The sequence below is a fragment of the Salmo trutta genome, unplaced genomic scaffold (assembly GCF_901001165.1).
Source record: "Salmo trutta unplaced genomic scaffold, fSalTru1.1, whole genome shotgun sequence".
Taxonomy (NCBI): Eukaryota; Metazoa; Chordata; class Actinopteri; order Salmoniformes; family Salmonidae; genus Salmo; species Salmo trutta.
The window spans coordinates 1,115,973-1,140,066 of NW_021822992.1; the positions used below are offsets into that span (position 1 = coordinate 1,115,973).

General features: G+C 45.6%; 2 protein-coding genes across 3 annotated transcripts in view; one reads left to right on the forward strand and one right to left on the reverse strand.

The window, feature by feature from the left end:
- LOC115187885 (CUB and sushi domain-containing protein 3-like) overlaps nt 1–24,094 on the reverse strand; it is a 1,475,978-nt gene that overhangs the window by 973,589 nt on the left and 478,295 nt on the right.
- Nucleotides 14,222–16,066, forward strand: LOC115187881 (protein LRATD2). 2 transcript variants are annotated; one of them, XM_029746925.1, is made up of 3 exons: nt 14,222–14,385; nt 14,546–15,364; nt 15,469–15,549. In XM_029746925.1, exons 2-3 carry the CDS (start codon nt 14,770–14,772, stop codon nt 15,474–15,476), a joined length of 603 nt encoding a protein of 200 aa, XP_029602785.1. In that variant the 5' UTR covers nt 14,222–14,385; nt 14,546–14,769; the 3' UTR covers nt 15,477–15,549. The 2 variants fall into 2 exon arrangements, with proteins under 2 accessions (XP_029602785.1, XP_029602783.1); XM_029746923.1 differs by having other exon boundaries at nt 14,546–16,066.

Genomic DNA, 24,094 nt, shown 5'->3' on the forward strand with positions numbered 1-24,094 from the left:
AAAAAAGCTTTTTTTGTGCAAATGGAAGAATTCTGGGATGTTTTAATTCAGTTCATTCTTATTTTTAATGGGTTTCATCATCCTACATTCAGTTGGCATTGATCCTAAGTTTTATATCATAGGTCAGACTGTCACTGGTTATTTAACATGTTGATCCTGGTTCATTTTCATCCAGTGAAATACTCCAGCGCCATCTAGTGTTGATGTCCTGCTACCAATCGTGTGGGACAAGAGGATTTCTCCTTTACATTTTTGTCATTTAGCAGACGCTCTCATCCAGAGCGACTTACAGTAGTGAATGCATACATTTCATTTCATGCATTGTTTTTGTATTGGCCCCCCGTGGGAATCGAACCCACAACCCTGGCGTTGCACACACCATGCTCTACCAACTGAGCCACAGGGAAGACCTTGTCTAATGAAGACCTTGTCCTTGTCTAATGAATAGTAACGCCTTCTTAAAACATATCTTTATTTTTATTGTTCCTAGTTAAATATACAGCTGGGATTTCACACTGCGTCTGAACTGCCCTACTCCTTCCATTATAGTGCCCTACTTCTGACCAGAGTTATGCAACAGGAGGGAACAAGGGTTCCATTTGGGAGACACCCTAGAACAAGTGTCTCGAGCAGATCAAAGCGTCTGTCCTCTGCTCGCCGAGTGTCGTATCACCGTCAGGAGAAGACTAAATCTTTAAGAAGAGAGCCTTAGGTCAGAATGTCTGCATCTACAATCTATTACCGCTACCCTCTGGTCAGAAATACCATTACATAAGGAGACATTATGGGACTGGTGTTATGATAAGAGTTATATCATTATATAAGGAGACGTCATGATAAAAGTTGAGGTAGAGTACAGTATCTTCATGTATATTACACCATCACCCACCCACGGGACCAGCGGATGTGTTCCAGCAGACAGTCTCCATATTGTTAAACCATGAGATCTCTCTGGAAGCTGATGATGTGCTGCTATAGTAGAGACGTTTCTGTCATTGAGGGGAAAAAAGGCTTGCTAGTCGTGGGTATGGGATAGTCCTAGAGTCATAGACAGACTATACGTCTATACGGACAGTACAGGAAACGCACCATCACGGACGGAGAGTTGACCTGCGCTATAGAGACGTCTCTCCTGCTGATTATTAAAGTAACACTGATCATTGTAAATATGGAACAAGGGGACAGAATAGGAAATACCAATAGTCATTCTATTTCTAAGGGCCAGAGGATTGTCCTTTGTCAAGTCCTCTTATAGATCTGAGCTGCTGGATTTGAAAGCTATAATTTGTTCAACTTCTGGCTTTTTTCACCCCCCCTCGTTTTTTACACATCGTAGATTTTTGGAGAGTTTATCCAGGTGTTTGTCACGCCATGACCAGCAGAGGGCGTATTGCTTAGTCTAGGTCAGGATGTGGCAGGGGGTTTGTGTTTGTTAAATGTTGGGTTGATGATTGGGACTTCCAATTGAAGGCAGGTGTGTATAGTTGCCTTTGATTGGAAGTCCTATATAGGTGTGTGTGTTTGTCTTTGGGGTTGTGGGTGGTTGTTCTTGCACTGCGTTTGCATAGCCTGTGAGACTGTCCATGTTGTGAGTATCATTTATTGTTTTGTTTTCCGGTGGATGCTTTGCCTTTTACCAATTAAAAGAATGAGTGTCCACACTTCCGCTGCGCCTTGGTCCTTCTCTCTCCCATACGCCATTTTCAACGACAAGTACGACTTATTCTGTGACAGAATTCCCCACCACCAAACCAGGACCAAGCAGCGGAAGAAGGCTGGCGAGGACTGGGAGACACGACGGGTAAGGGAGACCGAGAGGCACCCCCAAGATTTTTTTTAGGGGGGGGCACAAGGGCTGTTTCACGGGGCAAGAGCTGCCCGCCAGTCAACAGTTGCCAGAGCTGCCCGCCAGTCAGTCACCAGAGCTGCCCGCCAGTCAACAGTCACCAGAGCTGCCCGCCAGTCAACAGTCACCAGAGCTGCCCGCCAGTCAACAGTCACCAGAGCTGCCCGCCAGTCAACAGTCACCAGAGCTGCCCGCCAGTCAACAGTCACCAGAGCTGCCCTAGTGGTCCTCCTGCCCTCCGGCCCAGCCCGAGGGGCCCTCCTGCCCTCCGGCCCAGCCCGAGGGGCCCTCCTGCCCTCCGGCCCAGCCCAGCCCGAGGGGCCCTTCTGCCCTCCGGCCCAGCCCGAGGGGCCCTCCTTGGCTTTTTCTTTGCAACTTTGTCTAGAAGGCCGGAGTCGCTGTTGACGTTGAGACTGGTGTTTTGTGGGTAATATTTAATGAAGCTGCCAGTAGAGGACTTGTCAGGCGTCTGTTTCTCAAACTAGACACTCTAATGTACTTGTCCTCTTGCTCAGTTGTGCACCGGGGCCTCCCACTCCTCTTTCTATTCTGGTTAGAGCCAGTTTGCGCTGTTCTGTGAAGGGATTAGTACACAGCGTTGTACGAGATCTTCAGTTTCTTGGCAATTTCTCGCATCGAATAGCCTTCATTTCTCAGAACAAGAATAGACTGACGAGTTTCTGAAGAAAGGTCTTTGTTTCTGGACATTTTGAGCCTGTAATCAAACCCACAAATGCTGATGCTCCAGATAGTCAACTAGTCTAAAGAAGGCCAGTTTTATTGCTTCTTTAATTAGCACAACAGTTTTCAGTTGTGCTAACTTAATTGCAAGAGTGTTTTCTAATGATCAATTAGCCTTTTAAAATGATAAACTTGGATTAGCTAACACAACGTGCCATTGGAACACAGGAGTGATGGTTGCTGATAATGGGCCTCTGTACGCCTATGTAGATATTCCATAAAAAATCTGCCGTTTCCAGCTACAATAGTCATTTACAACATTATCAATGTCTACACTGTAAATCTGATAAATCTGATGTTATTTTAATGGATGAAAAATGTGCTTTTCTTTCAAAAACAAGGACATTTCTAAATGACCCCAAACGTTTGAACGGTAGTGTGTATATTTACCCCAAACATATATATGGGGGATTTGAAATGATGCAGACAAAAACTGATGGAGGCAACAATCTATCCGCAATATTAAAGCTGATCCCCCCCCACCCCTCCCCAATTTTATTTGACAAAAAATAAAAGAATGCCTGGTCTCTTCCATCTCAGAGAGAGAACCCCCAAGCCTCTGAATGCCTGGTCTCTTCCATCTCAGATAGAGAACCACCAAGCCTCTGAATACCTGGTCTCTTCCATCTCAGAGAGAGAACCACCAAGCCTCTGAATACCTGGTCTCTTCCATCTCAGATAGAGAACCACCAAGCCTCTGAATACCTGGTATCTTCCATCTCAGAGAGAGAACCCCCAAGCCTCTGAATACCTGGTCTCTTCCATCTCAGAGAGAGAACCACCAAGCCTCTGAATACCTGGTCTCTTCCATCTCAGAGAGAGAACCCCCAAGCCTCTGAATACCTGGTCTCTTCCATCTCAGAGAGAGAACCACCAAGCCTCTGAATACCTGGTCTCTTCCATCTCAGAGAGAGAACCACCAAGCCTCTGAATACCTGGTCTGTTCCATCTCAGAGAGAGAACCACCAAGCCTCTGAATACCTGGTCTCTTCCATCTCAGAGAGAGAACCACCAAGCCTCTGAATACCTGGTATCTTCCATCTCAGAGAGAGAACCCCCAAGCCTCTGAATACCTGGTATCTTCCATCTCAGAGAGAGAACCACCAAGCCTCTGAATACCTGGTCTCTTCCATCTCAGAGAGAGAACCACCAAGCCTCTGAATACCTGGTCTCTTCCATCTCAGAGAGAGAACCACCAAGCCTCTGAATACCTGGTCTGTTCCATCTCAGAGAGAGAACCACCAAGCCTCTGAATACCTGGTATCTTCCATCTCAGAGAGAGAACCACCAAGCCTCTGAATACCTGGTCTCTTCCATCTCAGAGAGAGAACCACCAAGCCTCTGAATACCTGGTCTCTTCCATCTCAGAGAGAGAACCACCAAGCCTCTGAATACCTGGTCTGTTCCATCTCAGAGAGAGAACCACCAAGCCTCTGAATACCTGGTCTCTTCCATCTCAGAGAGAGAACCACCAAGCCTCTGAATACCTGGTCTGTTCCATCTCAGAGAGAGAACCCCCAAGCCTCTGAATACTTGGTATCTTCCATCTCTTCCATCTCAAGAGAACATAATTGCTTCTGATTGGACCGTTGGTCGGTTTGAAGAAAATAAGGGGAGCATTTTAGATGTTTACAGTCAGGCTGTGTTCCAAATGGCACCGTATTCCCTACATAGTGCACTACTTTTTGGACTGGTCAACAGCAGTGCACTATAGGCCTACAGGGAATAGAGTGGCACTGGGACACATGCTCAGCCAGTCAGTGTTCACCGGAGAGAGACGGAACATTCGGTCTCCCTCTTGACAAAATTGAGATTGTTTCACTTTCATCTTCTAGGCTCAATTATGGCCTTGTTGTGTTTTGATCCATTTCAAAGACCTCTGTCTCTCCCTGTCTGTATCTGTAGAGGGAAATCAGATCCTTTGTGTAAATGTTACTTTACTCTATGGACCGTCCATCAGTGGAAAAAACAGCTTATCTTTTGTACCAATTGTAGCCTATACTATACGACATCACTGGCATCCATGTGTCATATTTCCATGGAGAGTTATTATGTTATTACCATGGAGCATTATTAGGTTATTACCATGGAGCATTAGGAGGTTATTACCATGGAGCATTATCAGGTTATTACCATGGAGCATTATCAGGTTATTACCATGGAGCATTATGAGGTTATTACCATGGAGCATTATGAGGTTATTACCATGGAGCATTATTAGGTTATTACCATGGAGAATTATCAGGTTATTACCATGGAGCATTATCAGGTTATTACCATGGAGCATTATCAGGTTATTACCATGGAGCATTATGAGGTTATTACCATGGAGCATTATTAGGTTATTACCATGGAGCATTATCAGGTTATTACCATGGAGCATTATCAGGTTATTACCATGGAGCATTATCAGGTTATTACCATGGAGCATTATCAGGTTATTACCATGGAGCATTATCAGGTTATTACCATGGAGCATTATGAGGTTATTACCATGGAGCATTATGAGGTTATTACCATGGAGCATTATCAGGTTATTACCATGGAGCATTATGAGGTTATTACCATGGAGCATTATCAGGTTATTACCATGGAGCATTATCAGGTTATTACCATGGAGCATTATGAGGTTATTACCATGGAGCATTATCAGGTTATTACCATGGAGCATTATGAGGTTATTACCATGGAGCATTATCAGGTTATTACCATGGAGCATTATGAGGTTATTACCATGGAGCATTATGAGGTTATTACCATGGAGCATTATCAGGTTATTACCATGGAGCATTATGAGTTTATTACCATGGAGCATTATGAGGTTATTACCATGGAGCATTATGAGGTTATTACCATGGAGCATTATCAGGTTATTACCATGGAGCATTATGAGGTTATTACCATGGAGCATTATCAGGTTATTACCATGGAGCATTATCAGGTTATTAGCATGGAGCATTATGAGGTTATTACCATGGAGCATTATCAGGTTATTACCATGGAGCATTATGAGGTTATTACCATGGAGCATTATTAGGTTATTACCATGGAGATGTATCAGGTTATTACCATGGAGCATTATGAGGTTATTACCATGGAGCATTATGAGGTTATTACCATGGAGCATTATCAGGTTATTACCATGGAGCATTATGAGGTTATTACCATGGAGCATTATCAGGTTATTACCATGGAGCATTATGAGGTTATTACCATGGAGCATTATGAGGTTATTACCATGGAGCATTATGAGGTTATTACCATGGAGCATTATCAGGTTATTACCATGGAGCATTATCAGGTTATTACCATGGAGCATTATCAGGTTATTAGCATGGAGCATTATCAGGTTATTAGCATGGAGCATTATGAGGTTATTACCATGGAGCATTATCAGGTTATTACCATGGAGCATTATGAGGTTATTACCATGGAGCATTATGAGGTTATTACCATGGAGCATTATGAGGTTATTACCATGGAGCATTATCAGGTTATTACCATGGAGCATTATGAGGTTATTACCATGGAGCATTATGAGGTTATTACCATGGAGCATTATCAGGTTATTACCATGGAGCATTATCAGGTTATTACCATGGAGCATTATGAGGTTATTACCATGGAGCATTATCAGGTTATTACCATGGAGCATTATCAGGTTATTACCATGGAGCATTATCAGGTTATATACCTGGAACATTATTCGTTTTTTGGGGGGAATTGATTTAGTAAAGATGTTAGTAGTTGAACATCATGTTGAGGGTTCAGTGTGTTGGGTTCTTCTGCCCGATGTCGCTGTGTTTGTTTCTTTAGGAGGATCAGTATCTGAACAACACAATGACCATATTCATCAAAGTTGGATAGTTTTTAGAGACAGATGGAAGGTTGAGGGTAGCTGAAGGTTGAGGGTAGCTGAAGGTTGAGGGTAGCTGAAGGTTGAGGGTAGCTGAAGGTTGAGGGTAGCTGAAGGTTGGGGTAGCTGAAGGTTGAGGGTAGCTGAAGGTTGAGGGTAGCTGAAGGTTGGGGGTAGCTGAAGGTTGAGGGTAGCTGAAGGTTGAGGGTAGCTGAAGGTTGAGGGTAGATGGAAGGTTGAGGGTAGCTGAAGGATGAGGGTAGCTGAAGGTTGAGGGTAGCTGAAGGTTGAGGGTAGCTGAAGGTTGAGGGTAGCTGAAGGTTGAGGGTAGCTGAAGGTTGAGGGTAGCTGACGGTTGAGGGTAGCTGAAGGTTGAGGGTAGCTGAAGTGTGGGCAAAAATTATAATTATAATCTTTCCCATCTTTCCAGTTCACATCAAGCCAGTTAGTAGTTTACATCTTTCCAGTTCACATCAAGCCAGTCAGCAGTTTACATCTTTCCAGTTCACATCAAGCCAGTCAGCAGTTTACATCTTTCCAGTTTACATCAAGCCAGTTAGTAGTTTACATCTTTCCAGTTTACATCAAGCCAGTTAGTAGTTTACATCTTTCCAGTTTACATCAAGCCAGTCAGCAGTTTACATCTTTCCAGTTTACATCAAGCCAGTCAGCAGTTTACATCTTTCCAGTTTACATCAAGCCAGTTAGTAGTTTACATCTTTCCAGTTTACATCAAGCCAGTCAGCAGTTTACATCTTTCCAGTTTACATCAAGCCAGTCAGCAGTTTACATCTTTCCAGTTTACATCAAGCCAGTCAGCAGTTTACATCTTTCCAGTTTACATCAAGCCAGTCAGCAGTTTACATCAAGCCAGTCAGCAGTTTACATCTTTCCAGTTTACATCAAGCCAGTCAGCAGTTTACATCTTTCCTATCCACTGAGGAATTGCTATGCTCTACACCACTAGGGGTCAGCTAAACGCAGAGTAAATATCCCATTGATGATATTGAGTAAGGACTGGCTTGGCCTTGGCCTCCCCACAGGCTATCAAGGCCAGCTTTACAGCACGCTGCGGGCTGTGTTCTACACTACACACAAACAACAGAAACATAATACTGTTCTGGGAAAGGTTTTCTGGGATATGACAAAGCAACATTCTCCTTGTGCTGGGAAATGCACATACATTGAGTTTGTACCTCAGTGCGCTGTATAGGCCGACTACAATGTTAACTGTACAAGACAAATAAACTGAACAGCATGTTGATTCAAACAACAGAGGGAAAGTGCTTTTTTTTTTTTTTTTTGCATTGGACTTTGACTGACCAAAGTCAGTGTGTGTGTGTGTGTGTGTGTGTGTGTGTGTGTGTGTGTGTGTGTATGTATTATCAGAATACTTTATTAATCCATTTTCCCCGGTAGAAATCTTTCGCTACAATGAGAACATATCATCAGTAGGAAGCCTCAGATCATTAGGTTACAATCCCCACGCCACTCCTGCTCAGATTTACAGTGGTCTCTAATGTCTAGCAGAACACAGAGAGATAGGCCAAGCACAGAGAGAGAGAGAGAGAGAGAGAGAGAGAGAGAGCAGTCCCACTCCCTGCTGAAACCTACAGAGAGAGAGAGAGAGACAGAGAGAGAGAGAGACAGAGAGAGATAGAGAGAGACAGTGAGAGACAGTGAGAGAGAGAGAGAGATAGAGAGAGAGATAGAGATAGATAGAGAGATAGAGAGAGATAGAGAGAGAGAGATAGAGAGAGATCTAGAGAGAGAGAGGGAGAGCAGTCCCATCCCTGCTGAAACCTAGAGAGAGAGGAGAGAGGAGAGAGAGAGAGAGGAGAGAGGAGAGAGAGAGAGAGAGAGGAGAGAGAGAGAGAGAGAGAGAGAGAGAGAGAGAGAGGAGAGACAGAGAGAGAGAGAGGAGGGGGGTCTTAAACGGCTTACGATTAGCTGCTTAAAATTCTTCTGATGTAACAAACCAAAGCACAAGCAGTTGGAAACAAAAAAAAGTGCTCTGTAGCGATTGTATTTTGTTTTGTTTATTCCACAGCCTTCCAGACTTTACTGGGCTATTTCATTCTGAGCCAGGTTGTAAGCAGTATCTGAGGAGACAGATAGAGAGAGAGAGAGAGAGAGAGAGAGAGAGAGAGACAGACAGACAGACAGACAGACAGACAGACAGACAGACAGACAGACAGACAGACAGACAGACAGACAGACAGACAGACAGACAGACAGACAGACAGACAGACAGACAGACAGACAGACAGACAGACAGACAGACAGACAGACAGAGAGAGAAAGATAGCGAGAGAGAAAGAGAGAGACAGAGAGAGAGAAATCCCATATCTCCCATATCTACTGGGTGAAATACCACAGTGTGACATCACAGCAGCAAGATGTGTGACCTGTTGCCACTAGAAAAGGGCAACCAGTGAAGAACAAACACCTTTGTAAATACAACCCATATTTATGTTTATTTATTTTCCCTTTTTGTACTTTTCCCTTTTGCACATCGTTACAACACTGTAAATAGACATTTTAAATGTCTTTGTTCTTTTGGAACTTCTGTGAGTGTAATGTTTACAGTTCATTTTTATTGTTTATTTCAGTTTTGTATATTATCTACTTCACTTGCTTTGGCAATGTTATCATATGTTTCCCCTGGTAATAAAGCCCCTTAAATTGAAACTGAATTGAGAGAGAGAGACCGAGAGAACAGAGAGAGATCAGAGAGAGACTGAGAGAACAGAGAGAGATCAGAGAGAGATCAGAGATCAGAAAGAGATCAGAGAGACAGAGAGAGATCAGAAAGAGATCAGAGAGAGATCAGAGAGACAGAGAGAGATCAGAGAGACAGAGAGAGATCAGAGAGATCCGAGAGAGAGAGAGAGGTTAAGGTCAGGACACAGGGGTTAGGGTTAGGACACATGGGTTAGGACACATGGGTTAGGGTTGGAACACATGGGTTAGGGTTGGGGTTGGGACACATGGGTTAGGGTTAGGGTTGGAACACATGGGTTAGGGTTGGAACACATGGGTTAGGACACATGGGTTAGGGTTGGAACACATGGGTTAGGACACATGGGATAGGGTTAGGGAACATGGGATAGGGTTAGGGAACATGGGTTAGGGTTAGGGAACATGGGTTAGGGTTAGGGAACATGGGACAGGGTTAGGGTTGGGGTTAGGGTTGGGGTTGGGGTTGGGGTTAGGGTTGGGGTTGGGGTTGGGGTTAGGGTTGGGGAACATGGGACAGGGTTGGGGTTGGGGTTAGGGTTGAGGTTAGGGTTGGGGTTAGGGTTGGGGTTGGGGTTGGGGTAATGGTTAGGGTTGGGGTTAGGGAACATGGGACAGGGTTAGGGTTGGGGTTAAGGTTGGGGTTAGGGTTGGGGTAATGGTTAGGGTTGGGGTTAGGGAACATGGGACAGGGTTAGGGTTGGGGTTAAGGTTGGGGTTAGGGTTGGGGTTAGGGTTAGGCTTAGGGTTGGGGTACATGGGACAGGGTTGGGGTTGGGGTTAGGGTTGAGGTTAGGGTTGGGGTTAGGGTTGGGGTTAGGGAACATGGGACAGGGTTGGGGTTAGGGTTGAGGTTAGGGTTGGGGTTAGGGTTGGGGTTAGGGAACATGGGACAGGGTTGGGGTTGGGGTTAGGGTTAGGGAACATGGGACAGGGTTGGGGTTAGGGTTAGGGTTGGGGTTAGGGTTGGGGTTGGGGTTGGGGTTAGGGAACATGGGACAGGGTTGGGGTTAGGGTTAGGGTTGGGGTTAGGGTTGGGGTTGGGGTTGGGGTTGGGGTTAGGGTTAGGGTTGGGGTTAGGGAACATGGGACAGGGTTGGGGTTGGACAGGACAGGACAGGGCAGGACAGGACAGGACTGGGCAGGGCAGGGCAGGGCAGGGCAGGGCAGGGCAGGGCAGGACAGGACAGGAGAGGACAGGGCAGGACAGGGCAGGACAGGGCAGGCCAGGACAGGACACGACAGGGCAGGATAGGGCAGGACAGGACAGGGCAGGATAGGACAGGACAGGGCAGGACAGGGCAAGACAGGGCAGGACAGGGCAGGCCAGGACACGACAGGACACGACAGGGCAGGATAGGACAGGGCAGGATAGGACAGGACAGGGCAGGACAGGGCAGGACAGTCTACAGGACAGGACAGGGCAGGGCAGGACAGTCTACAGGACAGGACAGGACAGGATAGGACAGGGCAGGGCAGGACAGGACAGGACAGGATAGGACAGGACAGGGCAGTCTACAGGACAGGACAGGACAGGATAGGACAGGGCAGGACAGGATAGGACAGGGCAGGACAGGGCAGGACAGGGCAGGCCAGGACAGGACAGGACACGACAGGGCAGGATAGGGCAGGACAGGACAGGGCAGGATAAGACAGGGCAGGACAGGGCAGGAGAGGACAGGGCAGGACAGCGCAGGGCAGGACAGTCTACAGGACAGGACAGGACAGGACAGGACAGGCCAGGACACGACAGGGCAGGATAGGGCAGGACAGGACAGGGCAGGATAGGACAGGACACGACAGGGCAGGACAGGACAGGGCAGGATAGGACAGGACAGGACAGTCTACAGAGGCACCAAGGGTCTATAACACACAGTCTTCATTCTGGGGGTGAGACACGAACAGTTGGTCTTTGAAGAAGTTTATTATCTGATCCCTGCCAGACAGACAGACAGGTAGGGAGACATTCCTTCTAGGGACAGACAACTGAAATGAAATGTCAGGTTTCAAAATAAAAAGGAGTGATGTATTGGATATTCACCACTCAGCAGACAGACAGATAGGAGCCACTCTGCACAACAACAGCTAAAAATAAAGCACTGAGTCAGAAACACGATCCAGTTTGTACTAAATAAGTAGCCTAGCACAAGTCTTTTAGCATGAGGCAGCTTGATGTACCAGGACACCCCCTGGACAGGACACTAGTCTATCTCCTGTTACTGTAATGAGGCAGCTTGATGTACCAGGACACCCCCTGGACAGGACACTAGTCTATCTCCTGTTTCTGTAGTGAGGCAGCTTGATGTACCAGGACACCCCCTGGACAGGACACTAGTCTATCTCCTGTTTCTGTAGTGAGGCAGCTTGATGTACCAGGACACCCCCTGGACAGGACACTAGTCTATCTCCTGTTACTGTAGTGAGGCAGCTTGATGTACCAGGACACCCCCTGGACAGGACACTAGTCTATCTCCTGTTACTGTAGTGAGGCAGCTTGATGTACCAGTACACCCCCTGGACAGGACACTAGTCTATATCCTGTTTCTGTAGTGAGGCAGCTTGATGTACCAGGACACCCCCTGGACAGGACACTAGTCTATCTCCTGTTACTGTATTGAGACAGCTTGATGTACCAGGACACCCCCTGGACAGGACACTAGTCTATCTCCTGTTTCTGTAGTGAGGCAGCTTGATGTACCAGGACACCCCCTGGACAGGACACTAGTCTATCTCCTGTTTCTGTAGTGTGAGGCAGCTTGATGTACCAGGACACCCCCTGGACAGGACACTAGTCTATCTCCTGTTTCTGTAGTGAGGCAGCTTGATGTACCAGGACACCCCCTGGACAGGACACTAGTCTATCTCCTGTTACTGTATTGAGACAGCTTGATGTACCAGGACACCTCCTGGACAGGACACTAGTCTATCTCCTGTTTCTGTAGTGAGGCAGCTTGATGTACCAGGACACCCCCTGGACAGGACACTAGTCTATCTCCTGTTTCTGTAGTGTGAGGCAGCTTGATGTACCAGGACACCCCCTGGACAGGACACTAGTCTATCTCCTGTTTCTGTAGTGAGGCAGCTTGATGTTTCAGGACACCCCCTGGACAGGACACTAGTCTATCTCCTGTTTCTGTAGTAGGGCAGCTTGATGTACCAGGACACCCCCTGGACAGGACACTAGTCTATCTCCTGTTTCTGTATTGTAAGACAGCTTGATGTACCAGGACACCCCCTGGACAGGACACTAGCCTATCTCCTGTTACTGTAGTGTGAGGCAGCTTGATGTACCAGGACACCCCCTGGACAGGACACTAGTCTATCTCCTGTTTCTGTAGTGAGACAGCTTGATGTACCAGGACACTCCCTGGACAGGACACTAGTCTATCTCCTGTTTCTGTAGTGAGGCAGCTTGATTTATCAGGACACCCCCTGGACAGGACACTAGTCTATCTCCTGTTACTGTAGTGAGACAGCTTGATGTACCAGGACACCCCCTGGACAGGACACTAGTCTATCTCCTGTTTCTGTAGTGTGACAGCTTGATGTACCAGGACACCCCCTGGACAGGACACTAGTCTATCTCCTGTTTCTGTAGTGTGAGGCAGCTTGATGTACCAGGACACCCCCTGGACAGGACACTAGTCTATCTCCTGTTTCTGTAGTGTGAGGCAGCTTGATGTATCAGGACACCCCCTGGACAGGACACTAGTCTATCTCCTGTTACTGTAGTGAGACAGCTTGATGTACCAGGACACTCCCTGGACAGGACACTAGTCTATCTCCTGTTTCTGTAGTGAGGCAGCTTGATTTATCAGGACACCCCCTGGACAGGACACTAGTCTATCTCCTGTTACTGTAGTGAGACAGCTTGATGTACCAGGACACCCCCTGGACAGGACACTAGTCTATCTCCTGTTTCTGTAGTGTGACAGCTTGATGTACCAGGACACCCCCTGGACAGGACACTAGTCTATCTCCTGTTTCTGTAGTGTGAGGCAGCTTGATGTACCAGGACACCCCCTGGACAGGACACTAGTCTATCTCCTGTTTCTGTAGTGTGAGGCAGCTTGATGTATCAGGACACCCCCTGGACAGGACACTAGTCTATCTCCTGTTTCTGTAGTGAGATAGCTTGATGTACCAGGACACCCCCTGGACAGGACACTAGTCTATCTCCTGTTTCTGTAGTGTGAGGCAGCTTGATGTACCAGGACACCCCCTGGATAGGACACTAGTCTATCACTAGTCTGACACTGCGACAATTCATCATTACAACACTTGGGTAGTGCGCCCTGTTGGTAAGGTTTTCACCAAACCAGCCAACAGAATGGCTATCCACAGACCTGTTGTGTGTTTAATTTAGTATCCCATCATGCAGAGCAAGCTAGGGATTTATATCAGTAGTCTATATGGGAACAAGCAGTTCAATGTTTTCATGTTGTTACAGATGAGTGACAGAAGAATAGTAACAAACTAGATACATTGTTGTAAATGGGAGGTTGTGCCCCAGTCTGTTTGGTAGCTCTGCCAGCCTACGAAACCAGTAGGTCCATAGAAGAACACATTTCATCTGTTGTAATGATTAGCTTTGGTCTCTACATGATCTTCTCCATGCTTCAAACCGTTCTGCAGCCTATATGAAACCAGTAGGTCCATAGAAGAACACCTTTCATCTGTTGTAATGATTAGCTTTGGTCTCTACATGATCTTCTCCATGCTTCAAACCGTTCTGCAGCCTTGCTATAGGCACGCGTGCATCAAGTACAAAAAACAATGCAGGCTAGACATCCGGCAGAAGAAAAAAAACCCCGAGATAAGGCAAACCGCATGTGCATCTGATGAACATATGACATAAACCAAACCTCCGTCGGGTTTAACCCCACGATAAGGAGAAGGGACACAAATAGGAAGTAATGCACGAGTATAGGGACGTGGTGAAGTGGGTATCACTTGTTGGATGTAATAAATGTGCTCTGTGTCTTTAAGAGATAAATCGTTGCGAGGCTGCCTGCTACAAGCCACTAGTTTCAGTTCATACACAAACCTCCGTGGAGTCACCGCGTATAGCTGGACACTCCGGTATTCTTCCGAGAAAGGACACCGAAAAACAAGCTGTAGTCAGTTATATGTCGTTTCCTGTGGACGATCATAACAAATGGCTCGTCGGTGATGTACTTTCAATATCTACAAGACCTGTGGGGTGAGTAAAACGCCGTTTGTTTTCTAACCGGTTTAAACAGGCGCATACACCTGTTTGAAATGTTGGTCTACTGCTCCCAAAGAGTTTGACGGGACAATGTCAAATATCACCGTCTTGGACATTTTAAAAAACTCAAACATGCTTCTCTCTTTTTCACTAGGTTGAAATCCACAATCTTTTGGACATCATCCCGGTAAATGTATTTTTGACCGGAAACATTTGATGATGGATTGGAACCGTCCCACACCTTGAAATTAGTCCCACCGGGCTCGAATTACCGGCCGTGTTACGTTTACTACCTTCAGCACCGACCTCACCACCTCCGCGCCTGGAACAGGTGGAAACGCGTCGTTGTGTTGTCGTCACCACCCACCTGGAAGTGGCATGGGTAACCAGGTGGACAAACTAACACATCTGAGTTATGACAATGTTCCGACCGCAGATCCGAACGGTTTTGACACGGAGGATGAGCTGGGGCCCCGGATCGGTGTGTCTTATATCTTCTCCGCAGACGACGACGAACAAGAGGAACGTATTGACGGACCGGACAAGGACCAGAACGAGGAAGAGAAGCAATACGATAACGGCGACGAGCTGGAGTGTGTTGTGTACTACCGGGACGAATCTGTGTACGAGAGAAATGTCAAACTATCTGACATGAGCACGTATTCGACAGAGAATCTTTTGAACAAGTGCATACCGGGGGATTTGGTGGAGTTCGTGGCTAAGGGCCAGTACCCTCACTGGGTTGTGTACGTGGGCGACTTTCAGGTCGTTCATCTGCACCGGGCTGAAATAAAGAATAATTTCCTGACAGATGCCAGTCAGGGAAAGAGAGGCAGGATAGTAAACGGGCTGTATAAATTCCTTGCTCTGCCTCCGGAGGTGGTGGTGCAGAACGCCATGCAGCAGGTCGGAAGGAGAGACAGAGAGCTGGACTGGAGAAACTCGGAGTGTTTTGCTGCGTGGTGCCGGTTCGGTAAGAGGGAATTTAAGATAGGAGGAGAACTCCGGATCGGAAAGCAGCCCTACAGGTTAAAAATGCTGTTTTCTGAAAAGAAAAGTCACGTCCTTGAATTTCAGAGTATTGACGACTTGATCATGGAGAAGAGGCGAAATGATCAGATCGGCAGAGATGCGGTGACGCAAGAGTTAGCGAACCATCTCAACTCAACTGATGCGGAAATGAAGGACGACTTTCATCAGAGTGTAAACTGAAAGACCCCAAGAGAAACCGAGCTGATGGTGAAGCCCAGTGGAGGACTTGGGCAGCGTTCAGCTTTAGGACCCAGTAGCCTACGTGACTAGAACACTGTTGGAAATCCTATTTTTTTGGGGGGGGGGGGGTGCAATGCTATGCGCCTTTTTATGCATACCAAAACATTTATATTGGTTTGAGATAAAGTAGCAACTCAAACCAATAAAGTGCATTCATTTAACAACAGTTTATACCTTGAGATAAGACGGACACCTTGAAACCCCCCAAAACATTCCCATCTATACTGAACAAAACTATAAACTCAACACGCAACAATGTCAAAGAATTTACTGAGTTACGATTCATATAAGGACAACAGTCAATTTTAAATAAATTGATTAGGCTCTAATCTATGGATTTTAGGGTCTAACGTTCACGATCGGATGTAAACAAATCTGCATCTGTTGTTCACAAATCCCTTTTTTTTTTTAAATGGGCCTCACAATGAGCCTCAGCATCTCGTCACGGTATCTCTGGGCATTCAAATTGCCCTCGATTTAAAATGCAATTGTGTTCGTTGTCAGTAGCTTATACCTGCCCCATACCATAACCCCACCGCCACCATGGGGCACTTTGTTCACAACGTTGACGTCGGGTAAAACGCTCACCCACACCACGCCATACACGTGGTCTGCGGGTTTTTGAGGCTGGTTGGACATACCACCAAATTCTCTAAAAATGACGTTAAATGTGGGTCATGATAGAGAAATCAAAATTTAATTCTCTGACTACAGCTCTGGTGGATATTCCTGCAGTCGGCATGCCAATTGCACGCTCCCTCAACTTGAGACATATGTGACGTTGTGACAAAACTGCAAAAAAAAAACAATTTAGTGGCCTTTTATTCTCCCCAGCACAAGGTGCACCTATGTAGTTATCACGCTGTTTAATCAGCTTCTTGATATGCCACACCTGTCAGGTGAATGCATTTCTCCTTTGCCAAGATAATCCAAACAAATTTGTGCCAAAAATGTTGTGTGTATGGAACATGTCTGGGATGTTTTATTTCAGCTCGTGAAACATGGGACCAACACTTTACATGTTGTGTTTTATATGTTTGTTCAGTGTAGCTTAATGTCGTCCCATGGACTGGTCACTGTTGTTTTCTACCAATCTGAAGAGAGGCTATAGGAAAGCTGTTGCTTATCATATCTGGCTGCACAACATGCTCCTGGACAACCCTGGTGTTTTAGACCAATGGAGAGGGAGCAGAACATGTTCCTGTACAACCCTGGTGTTTTAGACCAATGGAGAGGGAGCGGAACATGTTCCTGTACAACCCTGGTGTTTTAGACCAATGGAGAGGGAGCAGAACATGTTCCTGTTCAACCCTGGTGTTTTAGACCAATGGAGAGGGAGCAGAACATGTTCCTGTACAACCCTGGTGTTTTAGACCAATGGAGAGGGAGCGGAACATGTTCCTGTACAACCCTGGTGTTTTAGACCAATGGAGAGGGAGCGGAACATGTTCCTGTACAACCCTGGTGTTTTAGACCAATGGAGAGGGAGCGGAACATGTTCCTGTACAACCCTGGTGTTTTAGACCAATGGAGAGGGAGCAGAACATGTTCCTGTTCAACCCTGGTGTTTTAGACCAATGGAGAGGGAGCAGAACATGTTCCTGTTCAACCCTGGTGTTTTAGACCAATGGAGAGGGAGCACAACATGTTCCTGTACAACCCTGGTGTTTTAGACCAATGGAGAGGGAGCGGAACATGTTCCTGTTCAACCCTGGTGTTTTAGACCAATGGAGAGGGAGCACAACATGTGATCCATTTTGACATTTCACTTTCCAGATTCCCTACTGTGGCTTTATGATTCCCTTTCTGACTTGTCTGACTGGTTATTGTATTCACAACCACAACTCTGTGTCCCAAATGTCCCAAATGGCTCCCTATATAGTGCACTACTTTTGGCCAGAGCCCTATGGTCCCTTGTTAAATGTAGTGCACTACTATACAGGGTGCCATTTAGGATGTCTACTGGCTGCTCTTTCATTCAGTCAATAATTGATTTCATGGGTTTTTTAACCATTTGGTTTTTTTTAGTTTTGGAAGTGAATGTTTGTATGAGGAAATATATGGAAATAAATATCTATTTAACCTAAATGCATATTTTCTTACAGCACTAGTCATTGATTGGTCAACTGCAAAGGGTAAATGTATTTCTATGTTTCTAAATTGAAGACATTGATTGCTGGTACTGTGTAGTTTTTGCATTCACACCCAAGTCAGGGCATTCCGTTACTTTATCTCCCTAAGCAGGAGTCATTCCGTTACTTTATCTCCCTAAGCAGGAGCCATTCCGTTACTTTATCTCCCTAAGCAGGAGTCATTCCATTACTTTATCTCCCTAAGTAGGAGTCATTCCATTACTTTATCTCCCTAAGCAGGAGCCATTCCATTACTTTATCTCCCTAAGCAGGAGTCATTCCATTCCATTATCTCCCAAAGCAGGAGTCATTCCATTACTTTATCTCCCTAAGCAGGATTCATTCCATTACGTTATCTCCCTAAGCAGGAGTCATTCCATTACGTTATCTCCCTAAGCAGGATTCATTCCATTACGTTATCTCCCTAAGCAGGAGTCATTCCATTACGTTATCTCCCTAAGCAGGAGTCATTCCGTTACTTTATCTCCCTAAGCAGGAGTCATTCCGTTACGTTATCTCCCTAAGCAGGAGTGATTCCATTACTTTATCTCCCTAAGCAGGAGTCATTCCATTACTTTATCTCCCTAAGCAGGAGTCATTCCATTATCTCCCTAAGCAGGAGTCATTCCATTATCTCCCTAAGCAGGAGTCATTCCATTATCTCCCTAAGCAGGAGTCATTCCATTACTTTATCTCCCTAAGCAGGAGTCTTCCCGTTACTTTATCTCCCTAAGCAGGAGTCATTCCATTACTTTATCTCCCTAAGCAGGAGTCATTCCGTTACTTTATCTCCCTAAGCAGGAGTCATTCCATTACATTATCTCCCTAAGCAGGAGTCATTCCATTTCTTTATCTCCCTAAGCAGGAGTCTTCCCGTTACTTTATCTCCCTAAGCAGGAGTCATTCCTTTACTTTCCATTTGATTATCTTCCACAGGTGTTCCATTTCAGGTGGAAAGAAAGTGAACTGGGGCAGTGATACATTTTGATTCAACCTCAGAATAGCTGAATAACCTCCGATATCTTGAATGCTGCTTCACTATCTCCCAAAAACCTCCCCCCCTCGAGGTATTCTGGTTCAGCCCTTCACCCCTCGAGGTATTCTGGTTTAACCCTTCACCACTCGAGGTATTCTGGTTGAACCCTTCACCCCTCGAGGTATTCTGGTTGAACCCTTCACCCCTCGAGGTATTCTGGTTTAACCCTTCACCCCTCGAGGTATTCTGGTTTAACCCTTCACCCCTCGAGGTATTCTGGTTTAACCCCTCGAGGTATTCTGGTTGAACCCTTCACCCCTCGAGGTATTCTGGTTTAACCCTTCACCCCTCGAGGTATTCTGGTTTAACCCCTCGAGGTATTCTGGTTTAACCCCTCGAGGTATTCTGGTTTAACCCCTCGAGGTATTCTGGTTTAACCCTTCACCCCTCGAGGTATTCTGGTTTAACCCTTCACCCCTCGAGGTATTCTGGTTTAACCCTTCACCCCTCGAGGTATTCTGGTTGAACCCTTCACCCCTCGAGGTATTCTGGTTTAACCCTTCACCCCTCGAGGTATTCTGGTTTAACCCTTCACCCCTCGAGGTATTCTGGTTTAACCCTTCACCCCTCGAGGTATTCTGGTTTAACCCTTCACCCCTCGAGGTATTCTGGTTGAACCCTTCACCCCTCGAGGTATTCTGGTTGAACCCTTCACCCCTCGAGGTATTCTGGTTTAAACCTTCACCCCTCGAGGTATTCTGGTTTAACCCTTCACCCCTCGAGGTATTCTGGTTTAACCCCTCGAGGTATTCTGGTTTAACCCCTCGAGGTATTCTGGTTTAACCCTTCACCACTCGAGGTATTCTGGTTTAACCCTTCACCCCTCGAGGTATTCTGGTTGAACCCTTCACCCCTCGAGGTATTCTGGTTGAACCCTTCACCCCTCGAGGTATTCTGGTTGAACCCTTCACCCCTCGAGGTATTCCGGTTGAACCCTTCACCCCTCGAGGTATTCCGGTTCAACCCTTCACCCCTCGAGGTATTCCGGTTTAACCCTTCACCCCTCGAGGTATTCTGGTTGAACCCTTCACCCCTCGAGGTATTCTGGTTGAACCCTTCACCCCTCGAGGTATTCTGGTTGAACCCTTCACCCCTCGAGGTATTCTGGTTTAACCCTTCACCCCTCGAGGTATTCTGGTTGAACCCTTCACCCCTCGAGGTATTCTGGTTGAACCCTTCACCCCTCGAGGTATTCTGGTTGAACCCTTCACCCCTCGAGGTATTCTGGTTCAACCCTTCACCCCTCGAGGTATTCCGGTTTAACCCTTCACCCCTCGAGGTATTCAGGTTTAACCCTTCACCCCTCGAGGTATTCTGGTTTAACCCTTCACCCCTCGAGGTATTCTGGTTGAACCCTTCACCCCTCGAGGTATTCTGGTTGAACCCTTCACCCCTCGAGGTATTCTGGTTGAACCCTTCACCCCTCGAGGTATTCTGGTTGAACCCTTCACCCCTCGAGGTATTCTGGTTGAACCCTTCACCCCTCGAGGTATTCTGGTTTAACCCTTCACCCCTCGAGGTATTCTGGTTTAACCCTTCACCCCTCGAGGTATTCTGGGTTTAACCCTTCACCCCTCGAGGTATTCTGGGTTTAACCCTTCACCCCTCCAGGTATTCTGGTTTAACCCTTCACCCCTCGAGGTATTCTGTTCAAGATGTTGAACTAGTTTGTGTTATTCCTTTGTTGACATCCGGGTTGTTAGTTTGCTTTATTAAAGCAGGATTGTTGCACAAAGTGTTATGTTGTTTAAAGGCGATTAGTTACAAAGCTTACTAAGCACCTTTCTGCCTGTCAGCAGAGGCCCAGAAACGTGTTACAGCAGCCTACTTGGATTACTACACAAAGGCAGAACATTTATCTGCTTCCTCTAACAAAGGTAATCTCTGTTTTCACTGTGTGTGTGTGTGAGAACTGCTTCTCTGCATTCTAATGCTGTTTCTTTTCCTTTTAGCTGGTTTTGAGCGGTGATTGTTTTGCGCACACACACACGCGCGCACACACACACACACACACACACACTCTTGCACAGCCAACCGCTGAGGACTCGTTATGCCTGTAGTCAGAGTGATGCCTGAAGCATTCTAAGTCACGTGGTGGGAGAGACCCAGCTCTTGTTTGTTTTCCAGTGTTGTATTTGCATTGAGATAATAACGAGGGACTTATTTTACGCTGGCCAGGGTTGATCCAGGGTAAAGGCCCGTCACGTCATCGCTGGCCAGGGTTGATCCAGGGTAAAGGCCCGTCACGTCGTCGCTGGCCAGGGTTGATCCAGGGTAAAGGCCCGTCACGTCGTCGCTGGCCAGGGTTTATCCAGGGTAAAGGCCCGTCACGTCATCGCTGGCCAGGGTTTATCCAGGGTAAAGGCCCGTCACGTCGTCGCTGGCCAGGGTTGATCCAGGGTAAAGGCCCGTCACGTCATAGGCTCACACCCACTAATCCAATCAACTTTCAGCCTGTGCGAAACACGTTTACTCGCGCTCCCCGGCGAGGTGAATCCAACACCCTCAATGCTTTAGTTGTTTTGCTGCAGGTGAGGCCCTATGGGAGATAGGAGAGATTTCCTGGCTCCGTTATTGGATAGGACGTCTGTATAGGCATTTGCATTCCTCCTTTTTCTCTGTGGTCAGAACACAGACTAATCGCATATGTTGTTCTATACTGTTGTGCATTTTAATGATAAATAATTACTGACTGAAAATGTGAAATACCATATGTACCTGCAGTCCAGACGCATACTGTTATCAGATATTACAGGGGATTATCAATGTTACTAACACTGTAGAACACAGCGCTGAGATATTACAGGGGATTATCAATGTTACTAACACTGTAGAACACAGCGCTGAGATATTACAGGGGATTATCAATGTTACTAACACTGTAGAACACAGCGCTGAGATATTACAGGGGATTATCAATGTTACTCACTAACACTGTAAAACACAGTGCTGAGATATTACAGGGGATTGTCAATGTTACTCACGAACACACTGTAGAACACAGTGCTGAGATATTACAGGGGATTATCAATGTTACTCACTAACACTGTAGAACACAGTGCTGAGATATTACAGGGGATTGTCAATGTTACTCACTAACACTGTAGAACACAGTGCTGAGATATTACAGGGGATTATCAATGTTACTCACTAACACACTGTAGAACACAGTGCTGAGATATTACAGGGGATTATCAATGTTACTCACTAACACTGTAGAACACAGTGCTGAGATATTACAGGATATTATCAATGTTACTCACTAACACTGTAGAACACAGTGCTGAGATATTACAGGGGATTATCAATGTTACTAACACTGTAGAATACAGCGCTGAGATATTACAGGGGATTATCAATGTTACTAACACTGTAGAACACAGCGCTGAGATATTACAGGGGATTATCAATGTTACTCACTAACACTGTAGAACACAGTGCTGAGATATTACAGGGGATTATCAATGTTACTCACTAACACACTGTAGAACACAGTGCTGAGATATTACAGGGGATTATCAATGTTACTCACTAACACTGTAGAACACAGTGCTGAGATATTACAGGATATTATCAATGTTACTCACTAACACTGTAGAACACAGTGCTGAGATATTACAGGGGATTATCAATGTTACTCACTAACACTGTAGAACACAGTGCTGAGATATTACAGGATATTATCAATGTTACTCACTAACACACTGTAGAACACAGTGCTGAGATATTACAGGGGATTATCAATGTTACTCACTAACACTGTAGAACACAGTGCTGAGATATTACAGGGGATTATCAATGTTACTCACTAACACACTGTAGAACACAGTGCTGAGATATTACAGGGGATTATCAATGTTACTCACTAACACTGTAGAACACAGTGCTGAGATATTACAGGGGATTGTCAATGTTACTCACTAACACTGTTGAACACAGTGCTGAGATATTACAGGGGATTATCAATGTTACTCACTAACACTGTAGAACACAGTGCTGAGATATTACAGGGGATTATCAATGTTACTCACTAACACACTGTAGAACACAGTGCTGAGATATTACAGGGGATTATCAATGTTACTCACTAACACTGTAGAACACAGTGCTGAGATATTACAGGGGATTATCAATGTTACTCACTAACACTGTAGAACACAGTGCTGAGATATTACAGGGGATTATCAATGTTACTAACACTGTAGAACACAGTGCTGAGATATTACAGGGGATTATCAATGTTACTCACTAACACTGTAGAACACAGTGCTGAGATATTACAGGGGATTATCAATGTTACTCACTAACACTGTAGAACACAGTGCTGAGATATTACAGGGGATTATCAATGTTACTCACTAACACACTGTAGAACACAGTGCTGAGATATTACAGGGGATTATCAATGTTACTCACTAACACACTGTAGAACACAGTGCTGAGATATTACAGGGGATTATCAATGTTACTCACTAACACTGTAGAACACAGTGCTGAGATATTACAGGGGATTATCAATGTTACTCACTAACACTGTAGAACACAGTGCTGAGATATTACAGGGGATTATCAATGTTACTAACACTGTAGAACACAGTGCTGAGATATTACAGGGGATTATCAATGTTACTCACTAACACTGTAGAACACAGTGCTGAGATATTACAGGGGATTATCAATGTTACTCACTAACACTGTAGAACACAGTGCTGAGATATTACAGGGGATTATCAATGTTACTAACACTGTAGAACACAGTGCTGAGATATTACAGGGGATTATCAATGTTACTCACTAACACTGTAGAACACAGTGCTGAGATATTACAGGGGATTATCAATGTTACTCACTAACACTGTAGAACACAGTGCTGAGATATTACAGGGGATTATCAATGTTACTCACTAACACTGTAGAACACAGTGCTGAGATATTACAGGGGATTATCAATGTTACTAACACTGTAGAACACAGTGCTGAGATATTACAGGGGATTATCAATGTTACTCACTAACACTGTAGAACACAGTGCTGAGATATTACAGGGGATTATCAATGTTACTCACTAACACTGTAGAACACATTGCTGAGATATTACAGGGGATTATCAATGTTACTAACACTGTAGAACACAGTGCTGAGATATTACAGGGGATTATCAATGTTACTCACTAACACTGTAGAACACAGTGCTGAGATATTACAGGGGATTATCAATGTTACTCACTAACACTGTAGAACACAGTGCTGAGATATTACAGGG